Source organism: Falco cherrug, chromosome 6 (genome assembly GCF_023634085.1).
Source record: "Falco cherrug isolate bFalChe1 chromosome 6, bFalChe1.pri, whole genome shotgun sequence".
NCBI lineage: Eukaryota > Metazoa > Chordata > Aves > Falconiformes > Falconidae > Falco > Falco cherrug.
This window is the reverse complement of record NC_073702.1, coordinates 50,576,571-50,589,706: the sequence shown is the minus strand read 5'-3', so window position 1 is coordinate 50,589,706 and position 13,136 is coordinate 50,576,571. Positions and strand designations below refer to the sequence as shown.

The 13,136-nt window shown below is 37.7% G+C and overlaps 1 protein-coding gene across 5 annotated transcripts in view; it reads left to right on the top strand.

Annotated features, from left to right (window-relative positions):
• Positions 1–13,136, top strand: part of VTA1 (vesicle trafficking 1) — a 39,605-nt gene continuing 26,469 nt past the window's right edge. The window contains exons 1-2 of one of the 5 annotated variants that reach the window (XM_055713638.1): positions 51–190; positions 1,813–1,956. In XM_055713638.1, coding sequence (XP_055569613.1) covers positions 1,935–1,956 — 22 coding nt within the window. In that variant the 5' untranslated portion in view covers positions 51–190; positions 1,813–1,934. Of the gene's footprint in view, positions 191–1,812; positions 1,957–9,512; positions 9,540–10,978; positions 11,069–13,136 lie in introns of those variants that run through there. The other 4 variants (XM_055713637.1, XM_055713635.1, XM_055713636.1 and 1 more) reach the window with 4 other exon arrangements.

Below are 13,136 nucleotides of genomic sequence, written 5' to 3'. Positions count from 1 at the left end.
CGGAAGCGGCCGGCGCCAGCCTCGGGAGCGAGAGCTGCTGTGGGCCGTCAGCTGCTGCCGCTGTGCCCCGCCGCCCGCGTGATGGCGGCTACGGCGCTTCCCCCGCTGCCGCCGCAGTTCAAGAGCATCCAGCACCATCTGCGAACCGCTCAGGAGCTGGACAAACGCGAGCCAGTGGTGGCGTACTACTGTGAGTGAGGCGGCCGCAGCGCCGCCCCGCCCCGCCGGCCCCTGAGCCGGGCCCGCCCCGCCCTGCCGCCCCCCCTCCCCCCCGCGGCTGGCGCTGCCACCACACGCCGGCCACCGGTGGTGGAGCGCGCCGCTCCCTCGGTCTGCCGGGCAGGTCGGGGTGCGCGGAGTGCCCGCCGCATGTACGGTGAAGGGGGGGGGAAGCCCCACCCCAACCCTCGGGGTGGTGCTGGGGGCTCAGTCTTTGTCAGCCGCTTCAGCTGCCAGCCCCAAGCTGCCTTTCACGTGCTCTGTTTTTGCAGAGCTAAGACTCTTTATAGTCGCGGGTGTGTCAGCAGCCTCCATATATGTACGCACGTGTATAAAGTCAACTCTTCTGTCTGCGCTGGGGCAGTCCTGATAATTATCGCAAAAAACTAACATTCGAGAGTGTTTTCAGAGTTTTTCTCCTGAAAAGACCTGCTTTCTGTCCTGTATCTTAAGTAAGCAATTTAGGTTTGAGAGTCTTTAATTCTCTTTAATAGTGTCAATTTCCTTTCCTTGTGGCTTTGTCGTTTCTTCAGGGTTCCCTATGGTGGAGAGTGGGTGGCTCTTTTTTTGTTTGTTTCATTGAAATAAACACAGCATAATCTTGCTGTTTATCTATCAAATTAACATGTAAATTTTCTAAGTTAATGGTCGTCAGGGTGGTGTCTGAGCTTTTCTAAAAGGCCTTCCACAGTTAATTAAGAAAAGCAAGCCTCTTGCTGCAGTCTTAAATTCCCTCACAGTTGTTAATCACACTTGGAAAGTTTCTAAGACAAGCATATCACCAGAAATGTATGCTTATGTTGTTCGGTTTTTTCTTTTTATTGAGGTGTGAGGAGGTCATTTTGGGGGGTTTACATGGCAATAGCTTGTCTTCAAGAAGAGTTAAGTATAAAAGAGGTATAATTGGCCGATTAATTTGTGAGACAGTCTTAAGTGTAGAGGATTAACTCATGAAATTCAGGCTTCAGAAGGCTCTGAAAAAACTGTCAGCCAAATGTCAGAAGAATAATTTTAATTTTTATGTGTTATGCAGGAATACCTTGCTAATGTGGAAAAGTGCCACCAGAGAAGTGAGATAGCCACGTGTTAGAACACTGGATGTTCTCAATAGTACTTGCTGTCTCTTGGAAAAACACAGGACAAATACTTGGTGTACCAGGAAGCACCAGCTAGGTCGAGCTCCACAAGTTTTTTTTGTTTGTTTCTTTGGGTTTTTTTATCAGATGTAACACCCTGTCTGCCTACATAATAAAAATACTGGAGTTTTAGTGTAGGTAACAAAATACAAGTTTGTTTTTTTTATAAAACATAAATATTTTGGTGGCTGATCTTTTTTTCTTAATATCTTCTCCATTCTTAAACTTAATGTAAGTCTTAGGGTACAGGAAAAAACCCACAAACCTGTGTGTAATCATTGTAAAGTCCATTGCATTATCTGTCTTAAGTACCCTGAAAATTTGTGTATCATATTTTTTCATTTGAGTACTTCAGCGTATCAGGTTCGTTACTGAGTACAGAGGAGACTATATTCTAGAGATATCTTTCTCATTACATTACTACATAAAATAAAAAGCAGTGACACCTCTTTTTCAGGATGGGTCTTGCTTGGACCGTTCGGTTTTTTAAATACACAAAGAAGAATTAATTTTCACCAGTGTTGCACTGATGGCACTTACTTCCTTGCATGGTGTGTGAGTTTGTCTGGATTGACTAAAATGAAGAATTCCTGTTTCATAGGTAGTTGTTTGGGGTTTTTTAAATTTTAATTCTGGCTTTGAAATAAAAAAAATAAGATTTATGAACCATTCATTTTGAATGTTGTGGGTTTAGAACAATTATGTGGAATCCCAAAGTATTAATTATTAATACTGCTTCTGTCACAAAAATCTGTATACTTCTAGCATGCTATGAATAATAAAAAGTTTCCTAAAAAGGCAGGGGTTTTTTGAAGAGTAAGTCTGGAGATGCAAAGAAATTTCATGATATGTTTCAGATAATGATTTGAAAGCAACACAGATTTAATGTGGAGTTACAGCAGTGTTTCTCATGAGAAGCTTCACTAAAAAAGTGAGCATGTCTTTGTTGAGCCTTTGAAATGTGTTCCAGAGGAGCTTTATACGTTTGCTGTAATGTATTTTATGGAAAGAACGGTGTGAGGAAAGCTTGGTGTGTGTGTGCTGGAACATGTGGTGTTCTCTGTCCTGGTGCTCCTCCACCAGCTCAGTCTGCAGGCAGGTGCCTGGCACCTCCTCGCACGTGGTGGGACCGGGAGGGTGGTGTGGCACAGCAGCCAGTTGAGGGGACCCTATGGTGAAAGGTCCTATGGTGGAACAGTGCGGCATGTTCCATCACAAGGCTGCTTGCACAGCAGAGGGGGCACACCTGAATTTTGGTCATATGATGGATGTAACTATCAGTCTGAAGAAAAGAGTAAGGTGTTTATAGCTTTGGACTTTGGAATGTTGCCAGAAGTGGTTCATCCCTAGAAAAAAAGCTTTGGTTCTAATATTAGTGTTTCCACAGCACAGTAGTTTTCAGTATGGGCATATGTTTGCAAGGTTTTGATTTATGTACATTTTAGTTCAATTCCACTTGTATATTTCTGATAATAAGAGCTGTGTCACAAACTAATTTGATGTAAGAAGCACGTGAACTCTGGTTTGCAACCTAAAATACTACTTTCTGTAGCTTAGCAATAAAATTGTCAGGAGGAGCTACTTACTGCTCGTGTTAATATTTTTGTTTCTCAGCAGCATCCACTGGTGCTAGAGGTGTGCTCTTAAAGCTGTGAATTTGAGTGGTGCTTACACATGTTATTTTGCATACACCATTTCAAACTTTTTTTTCTGTTACGTTTTTGGGTGTGGTTCATTCGAAGACTTAAAACTAGTACATACCTGCACTGCCACCTAAAGAAGATACTGTAGTAGTTCTCTGTTCTCTCATTCCCAACCCTGATTCCTTCAGAAGCAAACATTGATGTAATTGTGTGATGAACACCAACAATAAACTATTTTTCAGCCAGGCCAAATCACTACCGCTTAAATAGTTGTGCTCCCACACAGACAAAGAAAAGGAACAAGGCACAGGGGCTGGGGCGAAGGCAGGGTTCCTGCTTTTTTGATATTGCTGGCATATGTTGATTTAAAGAAACTGTAATTTGATTAACATTAATCTCTGTTTTACATGATATGGATAGCTAGAGCAGGGTTGATTAATACAACTGCCACATAATTTTCCACATGAAAAATAAAATGTTGAAGAACAGCTTTGATGCTCTTGTGCACCATAACACATCACAGATGCTTTTTGTTATACTTGCTAGAAATACTTCAAAATTTTTAAAAAAAGGTTTTATTTCTGGTAGTCCTGTGTATTCCTTACAAAGCCTACATGATGAACTCCATTTTTAGATACTCAAATTCAAAGCAGCATATGATGTGTCACTTTGTATTTGTTTGTAAACTGTTACTTTTTTTAGCCCTAGCCACTGTTTGTAGATGAACAAAATTGATTGAAGCAATAAAAATATATTTGCTTCTGGACAGTATGTACCGTAAATGTACTTGGCTGTAAAATTTGTTCTACTTAGACCATAGACTGTAGAGAAATGAAGAAACCAAGTTTTATTTTAAGTCATACAGGACATGATCTCAAAATAATTTTCCTTTTAAAAAGATTACTTTATGGTTAATGCAAGCATTCAGTGCTGTGGTGATCTACTACCTTCTTTCGAAATGATTACCTCCCCATGTGGTACCTTTTGTCATGTTTCATGTTATTTTGTTAATCATTGTCATTAAGTGTGTAGCTATCTCAGGTTCAGTAAAGGTCAGCTGATTCAGTAGGTATGAGGGAGTACCAGTAAGGATGCTACATTGAGTGCCTAGCAAAAGGAAGATAAGTGTTTGGTGGTCAATAAAGTAACTTTCTTATGTTAAAAACTTACGGTCTGTTTGACTACTTTGAGATGTTATTCTGCAAACACAAGGAGGCAGGCTTTGATAAAAAAAAAATCTCTGGCGTTTGTAATAACTAAAGAAATTGTATCTCTAACTGGGCCGTAGGCAGTTTGACTCGGCAGTTATTTTTTTGAAAAATTGCAAGGTTTGAGAGTTCTGCCTTCCAACCTCTATTTAAGTGTTTAAAGCAAGATTTTCCTTACTAGCTGTTGTTTAACCCTTCAGTAGTGTTAAACTCTTTCCAAAGATGATTGGTAGTTTATTTTATACTTCCATACTTACTGGCTGTTTTTTGTTCTAATGCAAAAGCATCGAGAGAATGCTAGTGAGTTGCCAGGAAAGCACTGATGTTTCATGATACATAATATCCTAACATGCAGCAGTGTTTGGATATCCAGTGAATTCAGCATGAAAAATTATGATCCTAGTAACTTCTGAAAAGCAGGGCTGCAATAGTTTTTGCTTTACCTGCTAATCAGAAGACATTCATGTGGGATCAGTAAACTTCATCTGTTTAAAAAAGGTATGAAGAAAATCTACAATTCTCAAGTTCTTGAGATAGCAAAAGCACCAGAGAAATCCTTCCAAAGGATGTTACTGTTGTGTTAACATTTCTGGTTTTGTGGGATCAAGCAGGAGAGAAAAGCAAAAGACTTGGTGGGATTTTTTTTCCCACAACCGGTTGACAACCTCTTGAATCAAAAGTCATTCAGCTTTTAAGAGAAATACTAATCTGTTAAATGTGACTGGTTTTTTACTTTCAAGTTTAGTCAGACATCCATGAAACAAGGTTCTCGCTGCATACCAATTATAAGACTTTTTTTCTTTTTTTTTTTTTGTTAATTAAAAAGAGAGAGACAAAAAAATAGAGTTCGTGGGCTGACTTGGAACTTGGGAAATAATAGCTACTGTGTAATTTTACAGTTGGAATACTGTTAATTTTTCACTGACCTTTCCTCAAGGCAGAGGAAATAACAGACAAATATTTTAATTGAGCTTTTAATTTATTCAACTTTTTATTGTATCTTGATGCACTTTGAACGACTAATTTAGAGCATGCATGTAATTCAGAAGTATTAGTGGAGATAAAAGTAACTGGTCTTTGCTGTATTTCACTGCAGATGTTCTGCAGATACTGACTTCATTTAGCTGGGACATTGTAAAATTGAAATGCATTAAATAATGTTCCTATAACATTTCTTATCTAATAAGATCAAATTCCTGAGTTTTCAAGTTCAAATATTAATTTTCTGTATTAGTTTTGTATAATGCATTTGTAAAAGTAAGTTTTCCATATTCTCATCTTACTGGTGGCAGAAAACTGTTTTGTGTGATGCTAATACTGTAAATGATTCAAAGTCTATTATTAGAGATTACATACTGAAGAATAGATTTAATCTGTTCTTTACTCAGGATGAGTTAATTGAAATGGTCAAATATTTTAGTAGTAGATATCCATTTCATAGTGTACTGTGAGACTTGCTTTGGTTGAGCTTGGTTGAGCTACGAGTATATAAAAATATTTCTCAGTTTATAATCTGCTCTGACAGATAGGAATGAGAACATAGAATAGAGCAAGTATATTTCAGAGACTGAAACTTTATTTCTGAGGTATGTGGTATAAAATTACTGAAGTTCAGTTGTACTGTGTAAATATACTAACATGCATTTTTCCCACTTTACGGTTCATTGTTTTTTGGTGGATCTTTATTCAACTTGAGCTGCTGGAAGTAGAATTAAGAACTGTCTTTTCCTGTCTGAGGTTTGCTGCTGCTTCTGAAGAAGGGATGCATCAATATCAGCATTCTAATTTGCAGAATCACAGAACTGTTGAGGTCAAAGGGAACTTTGTATGTCGGCTAGTCCAATCCCCTGCTCAAAGCATGGTCACTAGTGCAGGTTGGTCAAGACTGTGTTCAGGCAGGTTTTGAATATCCCCAAGGATGGAGACACCACAGCTGCTGGGAGCAACCTGTTCCAATGTGTGATTATCCTTACAGTAGAAGATTTTTCTTAGGTTTAAATGGGATTTCCTGTATTTCATTCTGTGCTTATGGCCTCTTGTCCTGTCGCTGGGCACCAGAGAAGGGTCTGGCTTTGTCTTCACTCCCCACTGCCCCCTTCCCCACATCAGGTATTTATGCAATTGATAAGACCCTTTAAGCATTCTCTTTTCAAGACTAAACAGCCTCAGCTCTCTGTGTCTTCTGGCATGATAGATGTCCCTAGCACTTTACTAGCTTTGTGGCCTTTCCTGTGTCTCTTGCACTGGGAGCCCAGAACTGGGACCCAGTACTTCAGTGCTGTGTAGAAGGGAAAGATCACCTCCCTCAATCTGATGGCCATGCTTTTCTTAATGCAGCCCTGCATGCTATTAGCAGTTAGGGTCAGGAGTGCACTTTGGAAACTTGTGTTCGTCTAGGGTCCTTTGATTTACCGCACAGAGTAGTTTGAGATAGGTTTCTTCCAGTTTAGTTTAAACTGGAGGGTGTTCCAAAGAAGTGCTTCAAATCTGTGCTGTAATCACTACACGCTGTTTAGTCCAGAGTAGCTGCCTTCTCCTTTTGCCTTCTTGAGATCTCAATTGCTATAAATCCTACAGTTCAGGTAGTTTTTCTGTTTTAATTAGAAATACTTCATTTTCTTTACTAAACTATAAAGATAAGCTTTGAAAGAAGCAGTAGTTTAGAAACTTATGAATGCCACGTATCTCTTACTCCAATTTTACAAGACCAAAATTGGTCCTTATATCAACCTGAAGAATGGCAGTGTAGAATACAGAGTCATTTCCTAGGATTCATGATAGATATTACTAGATTACTTGTTTTGTCATCAAAATGTCGTAATTACTGCTCTTGTTTGTAATTGCAAAACAAGTTTTGATTGTTCACAAGTTGCTGTTCTTCAAATAACAGTGAATTATAATGCAGTTTACTATAACTTTCAGTAATTTTAAGTAAGAGACATTTTACTTGAGATAGTTTTGACCTGACTATGTTTGTCTATCATGTAACATAACCTTGAAATAAGTGTAATCAATCCATTTTCCTCTGTAGGATTTAGAATATCTAAAAGAATCTGAGGGAAGAAGGAGTCATGATACTATGCTTTTTTTTTTTTTAGTTTCTTAATTAAATTTGCCCGTAGTCTTCCTTCTCCCTATATTTGCCTCAGATTTTTTTTTCCTTGCACTTTTCCTTGCCCTAGTTTTACTTGAAAATAAATATTTTAAAGTGATTTTGTTTTCTCTGGAATGTTTCAGATTTTTAACTGATGGTGCCAGCCTAATATTTACCTTGTTTTTTGCCAGTTTCCTTAAACATCGTATAATGAAGAGGAAGTAGAAGGCCCTTCGAAGTTTGTCGGTGCTATTAAATCACTTTTTAAAAAGTCTTTTAATTCAGACAACTTGTACTTGGCCATGTAAAATTACCATGTATTCATGATCTGCATGCAGGAATTACATTGATGAAGTATGATACATTAATGTTCATGAAAGCAAGAGTAATTTTATTTTTCTTTGCAGGTGCGTTCTTTAAAAAAATACATTTGCAGTAGTTTGAGTATAATCCAATTTAATGTTTTTGAGTCCCTTGCTTCCCACCTTTGTATTCAAGCTGTTGTCTTCCTGTACCAAGCAGTAAACAAACATTTTTGTTTCAATGATGGGACACAGCAAAGAGGAAGGTGTAGAATATGAATGAATAATAAATTACATCCTGAAAAAGTTTTCATCTCTCAGTCGGAAGTTAAGTTAAAGTCAAAATATGGCCAAAGTTATGGCAATGTTTTTTCTTACTATTTAATGTCCATTTGTTACTATCAAATGTAAAAAATATTCCAGTTCCTAGTATTTCTTTTTTTTTGCTACACTAGGGAATTAAAGGGAGGGAGGGGAAGAACTGTAATCTTTGATCCTGTTAGACCTGGAAAAAGAAAGATGGATAGTAGGACAGAATTTAGAAGATAGAATCAACCTATTGTGCATGCTTGCTGGCTGGAACTGTTTTTCTCCAGTATTTTCACTTGGCACGGAGTTACTTTAAAATGGGAGTGCGGGGAGTTTCAGTTGTTATCCAAACATAAATCTGGAATAACTTACTGTGTATTAGGAATTAATGCCTGGCTTGTACTAAAGACAAAATACTCACTCTGAAATTGTGCTGTGTATTATTAGCAAAGGAAAAATAACATGGTATTACGTGACATAAATAAAAGCAGAGAAATTTCTGTAAAGCTCACTGTATAGTTCTATCCAGCACACCCACACTGAAGTGTTTGCTGAACAAGAATTAAGGGCAACAAATCAAGACATAAATTTTGTAGTTGTCTTGGCAAAACATTTTTCTGAGTATGATTACTTGCCAACTCTTTATGAATTTGAAGATAAATGTCCTGTCTGTAAACTGAGAGCAAACTCTTTTTTTAGTTAATAATTGGCAAAACAGTTCTGCTTTCGTGCATAAAAGATTACAAGTTACTTTAGCTCTACTTATAATATTAATTAATATTTAGATGTTAACTCTATTTAGTCTTCTTTACCTCCTTATGCTTATACTACTGTTGGCCACACAAAAATCTTTTTTGCTACTTTATTTGGATAAAGGAGGCAAAAAAATACATCTGTTATGAAGCCAAGTGCATAAAACAAGTTTAAGAAGAACCAATAATTGCATTCATTTATTTGGTTTCAGGTATTACAGATCTTCATCACGAATAGTGCAAAGAAATGAGAATTACAGGTCACTTTTTTCCAAGATTCTTCAAATACTTCATTTAGGCTTTAAAAACTTGAAAACTTTTGCAGCTACAATGTATGGGTTTAGTTGTCTTATTATATCAGAATTTTCAGCAGCTTGGCTGTTTACAGAGGAAATTTTTTATCAAAAGTTAGCAAGCAAATGGCTCCTGTAAGTCTAGTTCTTTAATTTTACAGTACATTACTGTGGTTATTAGGGACGTGCACTTTAAACATTTTTCAATGTATAGAGAGAAGTTCTGAAGAGAAAACTGAAATAATTTTCATGTAAAATGGCAACTCGTGTAGTATTTTTAAAAGGTGAAATAATACAACTGTAATACCAAACACTTAACAGGATTTCTTTCTGTGGTATCCGTACTGTTTGGGAGATTAATTTCTACTTACTAGAAAGAAATTGAAGCACTTACATTAAAGCAATTTTTTTTGTGACTTAGCAAGCACGGTAGTAATACATTCCACTGCTTTTGCAATATTGCAGAAACCAGAACAGCTGTATTTAAAGGAATGTAAACAATTATTCTGTCTTTTTTCAGGTATAGGGGGAAAAAACTGAACTCATGTTACATTTGGCTTTTTCTGCAGAAATGTTGGAGGTGGTAGACCTTGGCCTTCTGCTTTTGAGTTCTTTGCTACTTAATTACCAGTCAACATAAACAGGGAGGACAGTCCTTTGGCCATTAATTGCCAGTTTAAACTTTCACTGATGATATTAACAGAGAAAATTGTTTTGCTCATTGCTACTGAAAAGACAATAATGAACTATTTGCCCATTTGCTGCAACTTAGACAGGAAAAGGACATATTTCCTTCATTAGATCAAAGTGTATCTTTCAGTTACTGTCATGTATCCTTACCATATGTAATATTTGTGTGATAAACTACACAAGGAACAAAAGATACTTAAGAGACTTCTGACACCTTAATTGGCAAAGGTAGCAGTATCAAAACCAACACAAACCGACATGGTCTTACAGTTAGCCTTCATGCAGAGCACTTGGGACATTTCAAAGTCAGAAAGAGCAGGGGGAAGGATAACAGAAGATGCAGACACGGAAAAATTTGTGTTTGGAAACAAATTGAGATTCTTTGCCCTAGAAATAAGATGTAATAATAATACTCAAAAATGCAGAGTAGAACTAGTAGACACTTTTTCGTGATGTCAGTAATAAGGCAAGGGATTCATGGAATCATAGAATCATTTTGGGTTGGAAGGGACCTTAAAGATCATCTAGTTCCAACCCCCCTGCCATGGGCAGGGACACCTTCCAGTAGACCAGATTTGTCTTTCTTATAAGCCCACTTTACTGAAAGGCCACTGTAAGGTCACCCCGGAGCCTTCTCTTCTCCAGGCTGAACAACCCAAACTCTCTTGGCCTGTTGTCATAGGAGAGGCGCTCCAGCCCTTTGGTCATCTTTGTGGCCCTCCCCTGGACTCACTCCACTAGGTCCATTTTCTTATGTTGGGGGCCTCAGAGCTGAACGCAGTACTCCAGGTGGGGTCTCACAAGAGCAAAGTAAAGGCAGGGAGAATCAACTCCCTCAGCGTGCTGGTCACAATTATTTTGATACAGCCCAGGATTCAGTTGGCTTTCTGCACTGCAAGCGCACGTTGTCCGTCCATGTTGAGCTTTTCATCTACCAGCACCCCCAAGTCCTTCTCCTCAGGGTTGCTCCCAGTCTGTTCTCTGCCTGGCCTGTGTTGGTACTGGGTATTGATTACTTAACTGCTTTCAAATTTACTTCCAGACTACTTTTTATACAGATAATTTCAAAACCAACATTTCAAAACATTAAAAGAATGTTTTTTTTTATTTCACTAGCGTCTGTAGAGGCAAATACCAAAGTGTTTCCTTTTCTTCCTATTCTGTTTCTGTCGGAGAAATCCCTAGTTCTCTCAGTTTTTCAACAATTCACTTGCTGTCTGCTTGATAAGTTTAATGATAAGTTCTCAACCCCCAAGCCCCACTTGTGACTAGGGCAGCACTGAGTAAAGCAGTAGGTCTGCCTAAGTGTACTTAACATTTTGTTTGTCACAGGTGAGTTTCAAACTGTGGAGAGCATACTGTCCTTCTCTATGTTCAGTTCATCAATTGGAACTGATGTTCCAGGAGATTTTGGCTGGTAAGGTATGGTTTGTATTTTCTGACCTGCAGGTTGCCTCATACTTCATCACAATCGGTTTATTGTATCAAGGTACTTGAGTCAAGACTCCCTTTCAGTACTGAATGGTACTAGGTAGTGATGCTTTGTCAGTTCGAAGTTTTCACAAACATACTCTTTCCTGATCACCAGTTATTTCAGAAAGAAGGAATAGCTTTTGCCCTTACCTCAACAACTGCCTGCCTCATCAGAGGCCTGCCTCTGGGCAGGTTTTGTTATGCAGTACTCCTTTCAAACATATTACTGTATCTGAAGAAGTGAGTATGCAAAAATTCTGAACTTTGAAAGTTCTTAAAGATTGCAGTAGACTCTCTTGTTAGGGTAACTTAAGTGTACTTTGACCTTTTACTAGTTAAGATCTTGCAAGAAGTCTTTCTAGTTTATATAGATGTTGATACAAATCAGGGTTTCATGGCTAGATGTGCTGTCTCATATTGTAAATTGTGTGGTACACAGATTTAATAGCTGTGACAGGTGGAACACAGCTCAGGTGACATTAATAGTTTGTAGGATGTCTCTGTTCTTAATACCTGCAGAGCTGCTGCTGCTAGAGCTCCTTGATGTTTTCTCAACGGTCTGTGTACACTTTGGGTAATAGTCCTTCAATCTTGAATGACCTGAGGACTCTTGGGTACCTTGGTCCCAGAGTCTTTTGTTAGCAGGAAAGTGGTGTTCATAACAGTTACAAATAAGCAGATCTAATGATTAAACTGATACTCAAGACTAAAGACATTTGCAAAGTTTCCATTTATATGGAAACAAAGTTCTTTTTATGTATATGAATTATGGAGAGAGATGAAGGTACATACTTCAGCAAGTAAGATAAATCTGTATCTAGTAATGACCAAGGGTATTCTGAATTTAAATCACCCTAACTCATATCAGTATAAAATTAATTTACTTTCTTCTGAAAATATCTGATATTTGTGTCTTTACAAAAGAAATAACTGATCCAGATGACCAAGGTCTAGCATCCATTATGTTAATTCCTAAGTTTTTCATTATTAAATTATACCATGAAATGTGTTCAGGGAAGTTTACAATCATGTATGTCCTTAAAAATCAGTTTAGTTGAAGACTGGAAGTGTTAGCTCCTTATCATGTGGTTATGGTATTTTAATTGGCAGTAGAACTGAACTAATTTGAGTGCCTTAGATACAAATCTCTGTATCTTTCGACTTTACATGTGCAGGTTTCATAATTTTTAATATGAACTAGTCAGTCATTTACACCTTATAAATAAGGTGAGCTTAAAAGGATGTATCAGTAATTATCTTAATATTAAATGTTGTCACTTGATGAAACCTACATAGCGTAGAACCTACACAGCAATTCTTCTTAAAATTGCTGTCTTTCATTTGTCGTGGTCAGTTGTTGTAGTTGGTTATAGCCGTTATTCATTCCTGAAATTTTGCTCAGAGTAGACTTTTACTTGGTTATTCTTTAGTGAAAACTTGAACACAAAGGTGCTGGCTTGTTTTATAAATTGTAGAAATAGAGAGGCACTGGAGGGCACAAGTACTTTTTTTTTTTTTTTAATCTTTAAATGGCTGGACAACTCAACAGCTTAATGTTCAAAAAATTTGTCAGCTTTGCAGTCCCAAATATGGAATGTATATTTTGTCTGGTTTGAATTATCAATTGTATATGAAACATTAAATATTACTTAATTTATATGGAATTTTAATGATGCTCACCAGTAGAACCTAGGTAAGGTTTGTAGAGAGAGATCTGATTTTCTTAGACAGCCTGATGATGATAGATGGAAGACAGACATGCTTTTCCGTAGCTTAATTCCGCACACATCAGGATAAGTGCAGTTTGAAAATATCTGTATTATATTTGTATTTACTGAGATAATTTGAAAGGAAAAGGCTATCTGGTACATGAAGAGATGCTTGGAAGGAGAGAGATGGTCAGGCTGTGAGGGAAGTAAGGATCTCTTGCAGAACTCTGTATCCTGCAGGAAGAAGTACATTGCGGTATGCCATAATAACTGGCTCATTATAGTATTTGGTAGAGTTACAGCTTTTA